The sequence below is a fragment of the Vigna unguiculata genome, chromosome 6 (assembly GCF_004118075.2).
Source record: "Vigna unguiculata cultivar IT97K-499-35 chromosome 6, ASM411807v1, whole genome shotgun sequence".
In the NCBI taxonomy this organism is placed as follows: domain Eukaryota; kingdom Viridiplantae; phylum Streptophyta; class Magnoliopsida; order Fabales; family Fabaceae; genus Vigna; species Vigna unguiculata.
In genome coordinates, this window is record NC_040284.1 from 21,850,872 (window position 1) to 21,869,663 (window position 18,792).

At 26.8% G+C, this 18,792-nt stretch overlaps 2 protein-coding genes across 2 annotated transcripts; both read right to left on the reverse strand.

Annotated features, from left to right (window-relative positions):
• Positions 1-11,072: 11,072 nt before the first annotated feature.
• LOC114188525 (agamous-like MADS-box protein AGL80) lies at positions 11,073-11,575 on the reverse strand. Its single transcript, XM_028077098.1, has one exon. It carries the CDS (start codon positions 11,499-11,501, stop codon positions 11,073-11,075), a length of 429 nt encoding a protein of 142 aa, XP_027932899.1. The 5' UTR covers positions 11,502-11,575.
• Positions 11,576-17,656: 6,081 nt separating this feature from the next.
• Positions 17,657-18,433, reverse strand: LOC114188526 (agamous-like MADS-box protein AGL80). Its single transcript, XM_028077099.1, has one exon. It carries the CDS (start codon positions 18,431-18,433, stop codon positions 17,657-17,659), a length of 777 nt encoding a protein of 258 aa, XP_027932900.1.
• Positions 18,434-18,792: the final 359 nt, after the last annotated feature.

Sequence of the window (18,792 nt, forward strand, 5' to 3'; positions counted from 1 at the left end):
ATTTTATTTTCTAAAGAGAAATAATTTTGTTTTGCTACACAACTTATTGTGACTTGAGTTCAATTTATTTAATTAAGTTTGACTGAAGTTAGGTTCAATTTGATTTATGATAATCTAGATTAGGTTGATTAAACTTGGCATGAGATCGGTCCAACTTTATTAAGATAGCGTATGCTTCTCTTAAATAACTTTCACCTTATTTGAACATATTTTAAAATTCATGTGAGAAGGTAAGAAATAAGATAAAAGTTATTTATAAAAATATAATTTATTATTTAAAACTTGAAAATTGTATTTTTATTGTTTAATAATAATAAATGATAAGTATTAATTTAATAATAAATGTTAATATTAACCTTTTCAATATTACTTTTTCAACTTTTTAATTATTAATGAATTACTTATCAATATCAATATCAACATTTATTAGTGTTTATTAATTTATTTATTTAGTGTATATTACAAAACTAATCTTTATTTATTTAATATTTACAAATGATTTAGTTTGACATATATATTTAGAAAAAGTAACTGTAGCTTTTGGATTATTTTTTACTTTGAGTTTATTTATTTTATAAGATACTTCGTATTTTTCATTTTTGCCTATACCCTTCACTCCCTAGTTTCAATCTACTCATTTAGTGTTTGTTTGAATTTTAATTAAAAATTTAAATTCATTTGGATTTAAATGAATATTAATTTATTAAGATTTTAAGTAGAAACATAAAATGGACTTCAAATTGATTTAGATATTCTAACTAAAATCCAAATTATAACACCCTACAACTTACAACTTATTAAAGGACAGATATAAAACCTATAGCAATATAAAATATAATTTAACCTTATACAAAATATACATAATTACAAATATTTATAAAAGATAAGTCAAATTAAAAAAAATTATTCTCATCCAAATATTATTCTTGCATCTATACTATATTTGATCGTGTATATGGTACAATCATCACAGGTCACATCATAACAATGTATGACAATGTATATAAGGATAAATTATTGAAACAAATTTTTACCTTAATTACCAAGTCACAACAATTTGTTTTCATTAAGAAAATCTAACATATAATAAACACATAGATCACACATGAATTTATTCATCAAAGATATTTAATAAACAAAATATCAATTGATGTTTTCGAGAGAGGCTAACATGTGATTCAATACCCAAAACTTAGATTTATAAGCAAATCTAAGAGAAAGGATCATGGTAAGTTCAATACACCCAAAAATGCACATCTACATATGTCATAGTGTACATGAACTTCCCCCTTAGCTTCTCGTCACTTAATATATTAGTTATATGACTTAAACTGTTATTGCAACAAAGGGATTTATGTTAGGTGTCCTTAGTACTCAATTCAAACCATAATTCACATATCATCCCAAATGTATAACTACATATTCATACAAATCTTCATCATTCTCAATAATCATTTCCATACACCATAATTTACTTAAACAAAATCAAAATTCAATTAAATATATAGGGTTAAATATGTTTTTGATCCTTCAAGTTGTAAATAAGAATATAAATTAAAGGATAACTTAAGATCAAATAAAAGTTATGCTTAATTATCTTCTTTAAGGAATACTTTATTAGGAAAAAACTAATTATTATTCAATAAAATTAATATGAAAAACATTATCCTTAATATCTTAAAAATTAATAATAAACACTAATTATAAATTACATTTATTATCTTTGTTGAGTTACACAACTAAAAATAAAATGATTACTTTAATTTAAAAAATGATTTATATCTTAATTAATATTTTATATTTTAATGTTAATATATTTAGAGATGGCAAATAAACCCGTGCCCGTGGGTATCACCCGAACCCATCCCCGTTTTGACGGGGAATCCCCGCTTTGACTGGGTATGGGTATGGGTATGGGTAATACCCGAAATTTTCAACTGGGGATGGGGATGGGGATGGGGATATATATATACCCGCCCAAATACCCGTCCCTGCTTAAATTACTAAACTATTTATAATTTATTAAATAATCTAAAAAATATATATAAATAAATAATATATTTACACATAAAATATAATATAATATAATATAATATAGTATATATACATATAAATAAAATATACTTTTATATATATATATATTTACACATATACATGTAATATAATATAATATAATATAATATAATATACATATAATATATATACATAATAATATAATATAATATATATAATATATACGTATAAAACAAATTAATCATTTAACTAGTGAGATCTTTTATAAACAAATTTATAACATTACAAATTTATAAAAATTTAAAAGAAATATATATATATATATATATATATATATATATATATATATATATATATATATATATATATATATATATATAAAAGCATAAAATATCTACGCATATACATATAATATATATACATAATAATATAATATATATTATTATATTTATATTATTATATAATATAATATAATATATACTTAAAATAAATATATATCTATAAAAAAAAAATATATATATATATATATATATAAACATAAGATATCCACACATATAATATATATACATAGTAATAATAATATAATATATAAATAATATAATATATATAAATAATTATATATATATATAAACATAAGATATCCACACATATAATATATATACATAGTAATATAATATATAATATAATATAATATAATATAATATATATATATATATATATATATATATATATAACATATTTCTCATTCTCTTTGTTTTTTGTTATACACTTTGTTTACTCTCTCAATTGTCTGGTTTGTTTTTCAAGATTTAATTTTGAAGGTAATTTTTCTTCTTCTTATTACATAATTTTTACTCTCTGTACATGGTTATGTTCAAATAGGTGTTCCTCAATTTCATTCTATGAAATAATTTTTAGGTTACACATTTGATTATCTTTATTTATTTATTTATTTTCATGAAAATGTTTGACTCTTATTTTGTAGCTCTTCTTTTTGTTACTTTGGTTATACACTTTTTTACTCTCTTTTAATTGTTTGGCTTGTTCTTTAAGGTTTAAGCAGATCTTCAAGGTACTTTTCCTTTTATCATAATCTTAATTATACATTTTTTTTTCCGTTATGTTATGTTCAAATGGATATTCTCAAATTTGGGTCACACATTTAATTATCTTTACTCCTTTATGATAATTTTATTTATTATTTATTTTTTGTTTCATGATAATGTTTAATTCTCAATTTTAAGTGCTCAATTGCATAAATCCTTAATTTAATTCAAGATCAAAAGATGAAGAATCTATGTTTAAATTTGAATTATTATTAATTTAATTTTGTTATTTGTGCTATTTCGTTTAAGTGGTATAATATAAATTTTTAATAGTATAAAAAATATTTGAAATATTTTTAAACTTGATTATTGGTTTTCCTTTTATATTTTGTTAAAAAAGAAATTAACCTTTTTACTTTGTTTGATTTTTTTTTGTTACGTATGTTAGTTTCTAGAGAAAATGAGCACAAGAGATCAAGATTTGCAGGTACCAAGTCCACCACAGTGTTCACAACAACCAACTCCCTTTCAAAGTTCCAATAATGACAGTCAATCTCCATTGAATCCATCTACGCAAACACCTTCAGAAGTTCATGATGAAATACATTCAACAACACAAGTAGAGCTTGAGAAAGGGAAATTGAAAAGTGTTGTGTGGGAACACTTTGAAAAGATAAAAGTTGATGGAAAATACAAAGCTAAATGTAACTATTGCAAGAAACTGCTTGGTGGAGAAACAAAGAATGGAACAAAGCACTTGCACCATCATACAAACATATGTATTCAAAAGAAGGTTTTAGCAAAAGGAAAAGGGGGACAAAAAACACTTTTTTCTAAGATTTCAAGTGGCAAAAAGGAATTGGCTTGTGGAACTTATAATGAAGAAAATGCCAAGAGGGAACTTGCAACAATGATTATATTGCATGAATATCCATTGTCAATAGTGGACCATATTGGTTTTATTAGATTCGTGACAACAATTCAACCATTATTTCAACTTCCTTCACGAAATACGATAAAGAAAGAGATATTCGGCATCTATGAACATGAAAAACAAGTTGTTATGAAGTTGATAGATACAAATAAAGGAAGAATAGCAATTACATCGGATATGTGGACTGCAAGCAATCAAAAGAAAGGGTATATGTCTATCACAGCTCACTATATTGATGACAATTGGACATTGCAAAATATAATTTTGAGGTACACCTTTTTTAATTTATAAATTTTCCAGTAATTTTTTTTATGCACCTCTAGAAAGATTATATGTCTTACAAAATATTGCTTAATTTATAGGTTCATTTATGTTCCCGCACCTCACACAGCTGATCGACTTTGCAATGTATTAGTTGATTGTTTGTTCGATTGGAATATTGATACAAAATTGTCTACTATCACTTTAGACAACTGCAGCACAAATGATAGCATGATTGAAAAAATTAAGGATAAGTTGAAGTTGGACACACTCATTAAGAAAGGGTCTTTGCTTCATATGCGTTGTTCAGCACATATCCTTAATTTGATTGTGAAAGAAGGGTTAGCCGTCCTAAAAGAAGGGGTGGAAAAAATTCGAGAAAGTGTAGCATATTGGACAGCAACTCCTAAAAGAATGGAAAAATTTGAGGAAACAGCTAGACAATTGCGAATTTCTTTCACTAAAAAGTTAAGTTTGGATTGCCCAACTAGATGGAATTCTACTTACAAGATGCTTGATATTGCCATATGTTATAAGGATGTGTTTTTTAGGTTAAAGCAACGTGAAGCTCAATACACTTCTTTGCCAACTGATATGCAGTGGGAATTTGCAAAGGATGTTTGTCGAAGGCTAAAATTATTTAATGACATCACAGAAATCATTTCTGGCTCCAAATACCCAACTGCCAACATCTTTTTCCCAAAGATTTGTGAGATCAAGATTGCAATAAATGATTGGGTTAAATCTCCTGAGATAACCATTCAAAATATGGCAATACAAATGTTAAAGAAATTTGAAAGTTACTGGAGTGTTATTCATGATATATTGGCAATTGCTTCAGTTTTAGATCCAAGGTACAAGATGGACATGTTAGAATATTATTTTTATAAATTGTATGGTAATGATTTTGATCTGAAACTTAGTAGGATTCGTCAAATGTGCTATGATTTGGTTTTGGAATATCAATCAAAAAAGAATGAAACTTCTTCTTATAGAGCTACATCATTGGAGTTGGGAAAGGATGTTGATAATGATGCGAATGAATTTTTAGAGTTTATGGTAAAAAAGAAAAAATCTAGAACTACAGTTATGAAAACAGAGTTGGATTATTACTTGGAAGAAGATAATTTGCCGGTTACACAAGAATTTGATATCCTATCATGGTGGAAAACAAATGGGTTAAAGTTTCCAACCCTTCAAGCAATTGCAAGGGATGTTTTAGCTATTCCAATAACAACTGTAGCTTCTGAATCTGCTTTTAGTACTGGTGGTCAGATATTAACTTCTCACCGTAGTCGACTTCATCATATTACTATAGAGGCTTTGATGTGTACAAGAAGTTGGATATGGAACTCAAACCATCTAGGTAAGTTACTCAAATTTATTAATATTTTTTGTTAGTATTTTATGTGAATTCTCATCTAATATTCTACATTTGGTGTTTGTAGGTGTTAAAAAATTAAAAGGAAAAGATGTTCTCATGAGTGAAAATGAATCTGATGAAGAAGGTACATTATATTCTAGTAATTAAAATTTTCAATTTCAATTATTATATCATATCTAATTTTTCATTTTTTTTCTATGTGTAGGTGGATCGAATGCAAATGAAACCACTGATCATTTGTAAAATTAATAAATATTTTGGTTATTATAAAATTTTAGTAATGTGTAATTTTTTAGCTTTTATATAATTATTTGAATTTTATTTAGTTGTTATTTGATACTTTAATTTGAGATTTATACTATTATAATATTTTTCTTAATATTTGACATCATGAAAATCAAAAAGAGTATGTTATTTTAATATTGAATATTTTGATAGTATCATGATTCCGTTGGTGTGATTTTTAAATTTTTTTTATAAAAAATATTTAATTGATATATGGAACAATAAAAAAATGGGTATGGGTATGGGTATAAGAAAATACCCGTTACCCGATGGGGATAGGGATGGGTCAAAAGTTGTATACCCGTTGGGTTTGGGGATGGGGATGGGGATGAATTTTTATTATGGGGATGGGGATGGGATCATGATACCCGTACCCGCCCCGCCCCGTTGCCACCCCTAAATATATTTATCAAACATATATCGTCTTTATTAAGTTTAATAAACATGTTATGTTTCATTGATGCTATATGGAATAATATTATCAAAATTAATTATTTATTACATTTACTTAATGCACTTAATAATAATATTTAATGCCAATTACATACTTCCTGCATTTGTATTTAACAATACATTATTACACTTGCTCAGTATGACTTTACGATAAGCGGTTTAATTTATTTACTTAAGTGTTTTAAGCGTAATGCATTCATATATATATATATATATATATATATATATATATATATATATATATATATATATATATATATATATATATATATTATAGTAAGTAAAAAAAGATTACATCAACCTTTTCAATGTTAGCATTTACAACCATGTACCTGAAAAAAACATTCTACCCCCACATCTCATAAAATATTTATATTTCACAAAAGAAAAAAAAAATACATAAGTTAATTGAAAGTAATCTTGCTTAGTAGAAAGGAAAATGAAGAAAAAAACATGAGGTGAGAAACATTTTCTTCCTTCTATATACATAATGGACGCAACATATCTACAAAATTAATAATAATGTTTCTCTCTATCATGTTATAATTTGCTTACAGTGTATTAATTATCATTTCCATGTAAGATAAGATAAGAAATCTTTATTGTATATCCATTGTAGATAAAGACAAATTATACTATATAACTAAAAAAATTATCTTACAAATGGAATTTTGTAAAATTAGATTAAAATTGATATCAAATCATCTACAGATATTTATGTTACTTATTACTCAATTTTATTATTGGATTATTCATAAATATTTAATTCCGTTTGCTATACATGTTTATGTATAAAAGAAAATTAGGTGCAACTAGATTGAATTTTGGGAAAGTTTGCTACGGACATTTATTAGAGATCCTCATAATCAAATTGCAAGGGTTCATCTGAGATGTTTGCTTTTATCTGTGCCATCTGAGTTGTCTTGGACAAAAATTGGTAAGTCAATACGTGGAAGATATATTGTTTACAAGGCTTACCATACGTGGAATATAAATGAAAAATACCATAGTTTTGTCTTTCTCAGTAGTCATTAGTGATAGGTAACAATTAGTATTACATTGTCTTTTATCACTTCCTCTATAAGTATAACAATTAATAATTCTATTAATATTTATGGAATATTACTTGTATTTTTTAACTACACCCAATTTGTTTATTCTTTACTGACATTAAAAAATAACTTTAGAAACTCAACGTCACAAAATCGGTTTACAAGATAAGGATGAGGTTTTGGATTTTCTGTTGGGTTTTTTGTGTTGTTTCTTTACTGTGTTTTCAAAATACACTAATTATCACTAATTTTGACATTTTAAAATATATTAAAAAGATATTTAAAGTACCAATATAGAGTATTTTTAATATTCAACCGAAGATAATATCCAAAAAGTCAGTAGAGAATTTGGACTCGGTTTGCACTTCCTTATATACTCTAACTTGGCCTTATCTTTATTCGATGTGGGACTTCCAACACACCTCCCATCAGGTCGAGGTATGTGCAGTTCGAACGTGTGATTATAGACATTAATGGGTAGTCTAATAACATATGAAACAATATGTCCAACAAACATCAACTCTCACTAGAATAGGTTTTAACAATAACTTTCATACCATATTAAGAATTAGACTTTAAGTCTAACTCAACCTCACAAAATCAATTTGTAAGGTGAGATTTGTATTCATTTATATACTCTAAATTGATCTTATCTTTAGTCGCGGTAAAACTTCAAACAATAGAAAATATATAAGGTGTTACCACTAGGAACACAAAGTTTCGATATTTTTCAACGTACATGTCTTAATTTTACAAGGTAGACAAAAACCATAATTTGAAAGCTGGAATAAAAACACCATAATTCCTATTCAATGTTTTGTGACTAAATTGCCACAGATTTTAAAGATAAAAATTAATCTTATACGGATTTAAATTTTATTTTTCGATTCATGTTAAAAACCGAGTATACTAATTGAGTACTTAACGTGGAAACTAATTTAAAGAACAACAACAAAAAAAACGATATAATCCTAATTAAAAATAATGACATTAACTTCGAGGCATAAAACAAAAAATTGAACAAGTAAATTTACTAATTGATACTTTGTTATATATATACATGTCATTCTTATATATGACAATAGTTATATATTAGTTAAAAGATTTCCAGAGACTTTAACATTAAGTCATCAGATGATTATTATTATTTTCTATAAACTCATATATATATATATATATATATATATATATATATATATATAATTAAAGTGTTGGACCTTAAAAATAATTTATTACCTTAATTAATATCTATAATTAAATGATCATTTATAAAAAAAAAACTTTGAATCTTAAAAAGAATGGTGAAATTATATTATATTATAAAGAAGACACGTTATCTTTAATTAAACAATTTTATTCTTTGATAAATAAAAATAATGTATTTATTTATTTAATAAAACTAATAATTAAAAAACTTTTTTTATTTTAAAATAACTAAATAATTTATTTTAATAACAATTTTTTTATTTTTTAATATTATTTTTGTAAAGAAAAGAAAAAAAGTAAATTAGGTGATCAATTTATTAGACTAGTGATTACTTAACTTTACAAAAAAATTTTATTAACAAATAATTTTAGTGACAAAAAATTGTTAATCATCGTAATGTAACTAATTTAAATACCAATTCACAAATAAAAAATTATTAGTTACTAAATAGTCACTGCTATAAATAAAAAATGATAATATTAGTCGCTAGGTGTGGTTTATTCATATTGAGTTTTTTCCATATTAAAAAGTTTTGTTGTTGGTTGGTTTTTCTCTTTTTTGTTTTGTTCATCCCATTATTTTCATATTATTTATAATAGGAAAAATTGATCTATGTTTTGTTTTCGCTTATTATTTTTGTTATCTTCTTAACGATTATAATATCAAAACTTGGGTTAGAAGCTCTGGTACGTGCTCTGAAGATGGCAGGTAACAATAATGTTGGAAGTATGATTAGATTGGATTCTACAATCTTTTAATATGAAAATCTCATGTGAAAGATTTGTTATTTTGAGAAGACTTATATGATTTTATTGAGGAATAAGGTGTTAAACCAGTAGATCAATTTGAGATTGGAAGAAAATCAATTTATGTACATGTATCATGTAAGACTAACTTATCAGAAATTTTAGAAATTTTCGCGTTAACTAAAGATAAGGTTAATTTATAGTATATAAGTGAGTGTAAATTTCATCTTACAATCTGATTCTGTAAGGTTGAGAGTTCACTTCTCAACATAAAAGCAAAGTCATAATATAATTTATCCTAACAAAATTTGTTGTTTGTTGAATCCATCGTGTTACAAATCTAAGTCTAAAATTATATAAAGATGAAAAAGGTAATTATCATATGAAAAACAAGACTCAAAATCTCATAACATTAAAAGAAAAATTTAAGTTAAAAATGATTTAGTATCACTTTAATAAAAAAAAGGTTGTTATTTGCAACATAATAACCATAATCGAATAATTAATATATCTTTCATTTAGAAAACAAGATTTAGTACAAACAACAAATGATTACTTGAAAAATCAAACCATGTATGTAACAAAGTAATCGATATATTAAGAGATTGTTTGTGGAGTAGAAATCACCAAAAAACTGTAAATTTCGTTCAGGAATATTCAGTTTAAATTTGAATACAATCGAATTAAAATTTAGTTGATTCAACTCTATAATATAAAATATAGAATTAACATTACATATATTTAACTGTGGGATAAAATAATTATAAAACTTACATTAAGTTATATTTTATAGTAGATATTTTAAAATTAATAAATTTATTATAAATCGAACATATCATGTTTATAAAATATGCTTTATTAAATAAAAAAGATTTATTCTTAATACACAATGGTTATAAAAATGAACATTTTTATAGAATCTGACTATTACACTAGATTGGAATGATTTCATACTTCCTCTAAAATTATACAAGGAGCCTATTTCAAGCTCAAAATCCATATAAATCAAATTTAACAAATTTTCAAAAAGATCTTATAACTTTTTTTGAAAAATTAAAAATTTAATAATAACAAAAAAATGTATTCAAATTAAAATTCTTTAATCTAAACTTAACTCAACCCACAAAAAACTTATATATTAATACTATAAAATTGTCTTATTTGTAGTTGATGTAGAACTTCCAACACACTCCTCTCGATCTTATCCTAAGCCATAGATTTTAAGTCTAATTCAACCTTACAAAATCGACTTGTAAGAAAGTTGCACCCTATGAAATTGTCTCATCTCTAGTTGATGTGAGATTTCTAAGAAATTTAAATAAAATCAAACAGAATTTAATTTTTCTTTTTTACGAATCGTGAATAGAATATCCTATGTACAGAGATGACAATTTTTGCTGGAACAATCAAATTGTTAACTATAAAGAATGTGTTCTCTCTCTGACACACACATTCTATTACTATCATATGGCTGTAATTGTGATATGCAAATCAGAGTCGTTAATTCAAAACTAAACCCAATAATAATTGTGGAGAGCTTGAGAATTATTTCATATAAAACAATTCACCAGAACTTTTATGCATACCAGAGCATGATCAGACACCAACATTAAACTAACAATACTGCTTACAACCAAATGTTTTTCCAAAGGAAAAACACAACAGTTCTGAAGCTATATATATATAGTTCATTAGAGTTTAAGATTAGTATCTACAATGTCAGTAACATCTGTGAAATCCAACCTTCTACTAATGTCGTTCAGTTTCTGTTCAATCACCGATGACAGAAGATTCAAATCTGGCAAAGTCATGTTATGTGGAGGCTGAACCCTAGTTTTATCAAGGCATTGAAACACGAACATGGTAATCTCCATTTCCTTATTCTCTTCCTCAAGTTTCGTAATCTTCCTTTTACCCTTCACAATACTCTTTTCCATCACACTCTCCTGATTCCCCATCTTGTGCTTCTTCCATTCAGGCATGGCCCTGAACTTTTCAACCACGTTCTTCACACCTGATTCTGATGGCCAAATCTGTGGCTCTTGATCAAAGCTGCTATACACTATGGCACATGCTTCTACGCCACAAAGGGTGCTCAGTTCTTCAATCTTCTTCAACATTGACTTCTTCCTTCTTCTATACGATGCCCTTCTCGCACAATCATTGGCTATGAATGCCAGTTTCACCTTTCTCCCTGTCATGTTTTCTGAGGAAAAGAAAATGGTGATTTTCTTCTGGTTTCTCTGTTGTCACCAGAAACCACTTTATGTTATATACTGGTTTTGCACATTCAGATTTCACATGCATAGAAGATACACAGAATCAGAACCTTTAATGATATTTAATTACTTTGCAAAAATCTACACTATGCATGAGATAGTAGATTACTATTGAGTTGGTAAAACAATATTATGTATAGAAAATCTTTATTTTCATTGTTGAATTTGATGGATATATATTTATAGACTAAACTTTTTAATAGTATTTATAACGGTTAATGTCATCTGGTTTTACACACCTTTTAAATTCATTCCATACATGAATTACATCCGGCATATTTTGAAATTTACGAGAATGGAAATATATTAAAAGATATTTTCGTAATTTAATTTTATACATATATAGAGAGTTTGCAACTTTAATAGTATTTTAAAGTTTTTTCATTTTTAAAAATGGCAACAGGTTTCGTATATATAACTCTCATCATTTAATTTTTATGCGTGGATACATAGTTTTCTTAATTTATTAATTGCATTTTAAGAGTTGTCATCATATTAGAGTAAAACTCTTCGTGTCATATACTTAAAATAGACAATGAAATTATGTATTCATTTTTTGTAACCATTTTAAGAAACACGATTTTAGAAGTTTTTCTTCCTAAAAGCATGTGATTCTTATCTAATCAATTATGGAAATATATGTGACGCTTTTGTAAATCATTAATGAACATATATAACAAATGCAAGTGATATGAACCAAGATAGAAAAAGGCTTGTGATGATACATATCTAGACACGGAGTATTTTAGCATAGTGATATTTTAATCAACTTTTTTTATTTATGTTTAACTTATCATTTCAATCATTATTAAATCATCATATCATTATATCATTACATCACATCACTAAAAATAATCAAAATAGATTATCTAATGATGATTAAAGAAATGAGTTAAAATGGATAAAAAATGTGAATTAAAATATTATTATCCAATACAACAAATATTTTAACATCGATCAATTTTTAACTTTTTAGGTAACATTTTACATTAGAAACAATCGAAGTAGAATTTAGTTTAAGGACATACATGATTTTTTTTTATAATAATTTGTAAATGAAAAAAAAAAAAAAAACAATCCTTATATATTAGGAAGACCGAAGATAGCCAAACTATGATAAGTTTAGGTCACTTTCATTTAAACAATATTTGAATTGGTTTGATATACTCTTTGAATCTTAAATCTAAAGCAACATATATAGTATTAGTTATTGCTTGTTCTTTAATTTTTTATGTGTAGTCATGGTTCATCCAACTTAAACACTAAAAAAAGAAACTACAAAGGTAATATATTATGATAGGGGTGTGAATTGTTATAGTGTGGACTTTATGGAATCATAAGAACAATATTACTTCTAAGAAAGGTGTACCAGACCCATAAGAGATTTTAGTTTGACCCAAATAAAAGTATGGTATGATTGAAAAATAAAATGACAAATATCAATTTTTCTTTTTCTGATGGGTGCCTATGTCTCATTCTTTATTTAATGTTCATAGCTTAGAAACTCATTATCCTTTTTCACTACTGTGCTAGAAACAATAGTAGGCTATTTGTACAAGGTTTTTTAACTTATAACCTAGACTTTACAGTTTAGAGTGCTTGCTTTTCTCCTTAGAATGCGGTCTTCAACTTACTATCTATGGAATAATCATCTATATTATACTTTGATGAGTTCTTTGTAAAGTGGGTGTAGGGACATGTTTAACCTAAGAATTCATTGAAACCATTTTCTGGGCATGCATGTTCAATATGCAAGAGAAGTGTATGTAGCTTGTGACATGTTGATATATCGTGCTTGAGGATTGAATAGAACATAAATGAGTAAAACAATAGCCTCATATTTGACTCTACCTGTGTGTATAGAATAATTTAAAAAACTCTTTGTGAAAATTTATAAGAAGATGAGCATGATCTTAGTAGCTAAAGCAATATGTTAAATTTGTTGGATATATAATTGATGAACTAATTTTTTTCTGTGTAGAAGGTTAAAGCACCCAATTATATTAAGGTAAAAAAATGTATTAAGGTAGGGCAAACAATAAAATAAGAAGATAAGTTAAATCAATAGAGAACTTAAGAGGTGATTGAACCAATTATATGCTCCAATCTTTCCTCCTAGAATGTTTATGCTCAATTCCGAAGAAGAACGATAGTATTTTGTCTAAGCTAAAGTAATCACAAATTACTATAAAGCAACAATAATCTAAGGGTTGGACAATCTTATTGTCCTTTTTTCAATTCATATTTTTTATTCTTGATAAAAAAAAAACAATGATCTAGAGTGTTTCACTATTGGTATTTTTTTTTTTTTTGTTTATATAAAATTCTATCTTAAAACTTAATGCTGAGAAGATGTGGTGATTTATAAAGATAGAAAACTGAAAGAATAACGGAAGCATGGGAGGATTATACCTAGTCCCATGTATACAAAACACAAGTAACATCAAATTATGAAAATCTAAATTCTGAAATTATGGAAAAAAGCCTCCCACAACAATATTAACTAGTTGAATTATATCCATCATATACTAAGCATCTTTCCTTTTTCCTAGGTGCACCATTAAAAATGGAAGGCCTAAGTATGTGAACAGGATGAACCTTTCACAAACTTAGGTATGTATTGTATAGAGTTACAAATTGTCTCGGAGCACTGTCAACCACAAAAAAAAAAAAAAAAATTGTTTTGTCCTATATTAACCCACAAAGAAACTGTTTTGTTATTCTGGGAGCACTATCTTCGTGCTTCTTCTTTTTATGTCTAATTCTTTTATTTATATATTAGTTATTATTAATAAAAAATGTGTAAATAATTTTAATATAATAATAATACTAACACGAATTTATTTATTTATATTTATTTAAACAGATCAATTTGTTTCACTAAAACACCTTGAATGATTTAAGACATGACCTCTTTTAACAAGTTAATGAAAAAATAATAGTTAATTAAAAATTAAAAAACATACTAAAGTAGGGCTGCCACTAATATCTTGTGATTATATACCAACCACCGTAAATTAGAAGTTTTGGTATTTGTTGGCTCCTCCTTCTCTATTTTATGTATTTTATTATTTTTGCATATTATTTATTTAAGAAAGATTTAATCTGAATTTTGCTTCTGCTTAGTTATTTGTTATTTGTTGAAATCTTTTCAACAACGGATATCAGAGCCAAGTTAGGAGCTTTGGTTTGTGCTTTAAAAATGGGAGATAATGATGGTGTAAGAACCATGATTAAATTGAATTTTGCGAATTATTCAATATGGAAATCTCGCATGAAAGATTTGTTATTTTGCAGATATCTACATGATTCTATCGAGGAAAATGGTGTTAAACCAATAGATAAATCTGATGGAGATTGAAAGAAAATAAATAGAAAAACTATTGGTGTGATCAGACAATAGATAGATCAATCTATTTGTTATCATATGTTAGGTAAGACTCTTGCTTACAATTTATGGAAGAGATTAAGTGAGCTGTTTGAGTCTAAAAGTTTCTTGAACAAGACATTTCTTATTAGAAAGATAGTAAACTTGAAATACAAGAATGGTTCTTCAATGACAGAATACTTGAGCAGTTTGCATAATATGGTGAATCAGTTGACTACAATGGAAATTGTATTAGATGATGAACTATTAGCATTGTATTAAAAGTTTTGGTCTTTGCAGATTCATCCATTCTTTGTTTTATGCATTTTATTATTTCAGTTGACTACAATAGAAATTATATTAGATTATGAAATATTAGCATTGTGTTACAAGTTTTGATCTTTGCTTATTCATCTCTTCTCTCTTTTATACATTTTATTATTTTGAAGATTTGAACTAAGTTTAACTTCCGCTTTATTATCTGTTTTAGATCTTTCCAACATGGTATTATCACAAAAAATATTTACATATTCATGATAATTTAATATTATTGATCAGATAAGTACTAATTTGACTTTTTAACATTATTATTATTAATTAAAATATAAAAACTTAAAAACAATCAACTCATATTATGTTAGATATAGTGTTGGGTTTAGGGTTATAAACTGAACAATCAAGTCAATATTGAGGCAGTTTCGTTTTGCACCTGTGTATCTTTCTTCCTTTTTTTTATCAACAAAGAATAAATTTAAATTAAAGAGAACACTTGAAAGGTGCTCTAACCCTTTAACAAAACATTTTGCACACATTGATGCATTAGGTATGTATCTTTCTTCCTTGCATCTTTTTAATATTTTTTTCTCATTTTACCTTTTTGAATATACAATCCGGAAATAAAAAAAATTAAAATTATATATTTCAAAAGTTAAAATTCCCATTAATAAAATCATATTATTTGATTTTAAGTTGAAAAATTGTGAACTATTTAGATTGAATAACACATAATAAAACAACTTTCAAGCAAGAGGTAACCACACACCAAAAGATTATTTATTCAAGAAAACCAAATCATCCTCTATAAATTAAAACACTGAAAACAATTTCATGTAACATCAAACAAATATGGCAAGCCAATCCACACAAAACTAACTGACATTCACCAAAGTAAACTATGAAGAGTATACATAAATGACTTAATGTTGTTGTGTCTTCACATTTACACACAATAAACTTAAACTATTAAAAAAGAACATGATCCCCAGAATACTTCTTATTTAAAGTTGGAGATTATATCAGCATTAGCATTCATTTCTGAGACATCATTCTTCACCCGTTTTGTCTCTTCAGCTGCAGCTGGTGGTTGCACCTGGGTTTGACATGGTATCATCCGGTGACAGATCTACCTGTACTTGAGCATGGACAAATTTGATTAAAATTATTACCAAATATCTATAAAAAAAATTATTTTGTCCTCCTAATCTCATATATTTGTATTTATTAATTTTGCTCGAGATTTAAATAATTTTTAATTGCCCTCATTCACTTAGGGTTTTAAATTCGTCACCAATGTCATCTCATTGGAATTCAAAGTTTCCAATCTTTTTGTGTGTTCCTCAGGTTCTTTTCAATCACTGATGAAATTATGTTACCATCCTCCTCTAACTTCCTTGTTTCAAGGCTCTGAAACATGTGCAAGGTCATTTCCTTCTCCTTATTCTCTTTCAATGAGTTTTAACCTTTTCCAAGTCATGGTGGTGAAAAAAGAAAAAGAGAAAGAGAAGTGAAAAGACTTTTTTGCAGATTCTTCTGCCCCAAACAACCTCCTTTAATAGATCAGTGGTTTGATTTTGTGTGAAGTGAAAATACCAACTGGTTTTGCACATTATGTAACATTTAGTGTCTTTCCAAGCAAGAACAAAATACAGAATCCAGAAATTTAATGATATTAAATTTATAAGATTTGCATTATGTATAAATACATCATTTGTTATTTTTTTATTCATGTATAAAATATATGATTGAGTAATATATTAAAAAGATATACATTAGTATACCACTAAAAGATATATTAATTGTGTGACAATTTTAAGAATCAGAAGTTTTTTCTTTCTATATAAGTACAGTGTGGGTGCATGAATTTATCATTGTGCTTATCCAAACAAATTGTGGTGATAAGAACAAATGAACATAAAAAATGCATGTGAATTAACAACATTTGAAAAAAAAAAGACTTTTAAATTTCAGATATGAACATTAATTAAAAATAGACAAATCTCTTTTAATTTTTAGATCTATGTAAGACTTTAGATCCATTTATCACAACTGTAGAAAGTTTGTATAATGGAAACCTTTCTAACTGTAACAGTGTAAATTGTTTGCAATAACTTAATCCTATGAAGTGAGTTTAGACTTAATTGCAGAAGAAACTTTTTATAACAAACAACCAGAGAAATTTACACAAAACAATGATAAACATATTGATCAACCAGATAGAAAACTAACATAAAGAGTAATGAGTTACTGTTGTTTCTTCACATTGACACACAAACAAACCTAGAAACCATAGACAATTCATGACTCAACAAGCACATATGTATGCTTGTTTCAAATTTGGCCAAAAACCAGATCAGAGTGGTGGGAGATTAGGATCTCCAAATGAAGACTTCATTGTCTCCTCATCACCATTATCATTGAGCAACTCCATGAACCACTGGCTTTGCAAGGGGTCATCAGAATTCAAATATGTTCCATCGCCATGATTTGGTGGTACGATGATGTTTTCTGGTGCTGCTACTGGTAGTACTGCTGGTGGTGGCATCATCTGGATTTGGTTTGGTAGCATCTCAGAAACATTCAAAGTTTCCATCTTTTTATTAATATCCCTCAATTTGCTATCAATCACTGATGAAAGAACATTCAAATCATCTGGGGTCAAGTTATTGAGAAGCTCAACCCTCCCATTCTTAAGGCACTGAAACATGAACATGGTCATCTCCTTCTCTTGGTTGCTCCTAACATGTTTCTTCATCTTCTCTCTACCCTTGGCGATTCTTTCCGAAAGGAAACTCTCTTGAGTCGCCATCTTCTTGTTATGCTCACATGTATTCCTGAACTTTTCCACCACGTTTTGAACACCAGATTTGGATGTCCAAACATCTGGCACAGGAGCATAAGGGCCATAAACTATTGTGCATGCTTCAACACCACAAAGGGTGCTGATTTCCTCAGTCTTCTTCAGCAGTGACTTCTTCCTTTTGATATATGATGCCTTCCTATCTGAGTTATTGGCTATGAATGTGAGTTGCACCTTTCTTCTCGACATGATCACTGTCACCAGAAAACAAGAGAAACAAGTGAGAAGAGAAAACTGTGTTCCTTTGTAGTTTCTTCTGCCACCAGCCATGTTTATATACACCAATTTTATGACAGCATTTTATGACAGTGTTTGGTTTTGTGCATAAAGTGCCAACTGATTTCATACATAACGAAGTGTCATCATTGCATGCATAAGGAATGAATAATCCACCACATTGATGGCATTTAATTAATGTACAAAATTTACATTGTTTGTGAGTTAGTAAATACAGAATGATTTGGTACCAGAATCATATCAATGAATTTGGTGAATACATAGATAGAATTTTTTTAACACCATTTTAATGTTTTCATTGTGGTCTTACACATTGAAATTTCACTTAAATGTCATTCACACATGATTGGTGTAGAGGAATAGGATAAACAGTGATGTCTAAGTTGTCAATG

What these genes read in the sequence shown, in the direction of transcription:
- LOC114188525 (XM_028077098.1), bottom strand. Translation starts at nt 11,501, where the DNA reads ATGTTGAAGAAGATTGAAGAACTGAGCACCCTTTGTGGCGTAGAAGCA.
- LOC114188526 (XM_028077099.1), bottom strand. Translation starts at nt 18,433, where the DNA reads ATGGCTGGTGGCAGAAGAAACTACAAAGGAACACAGTTTTCTCTTCTC.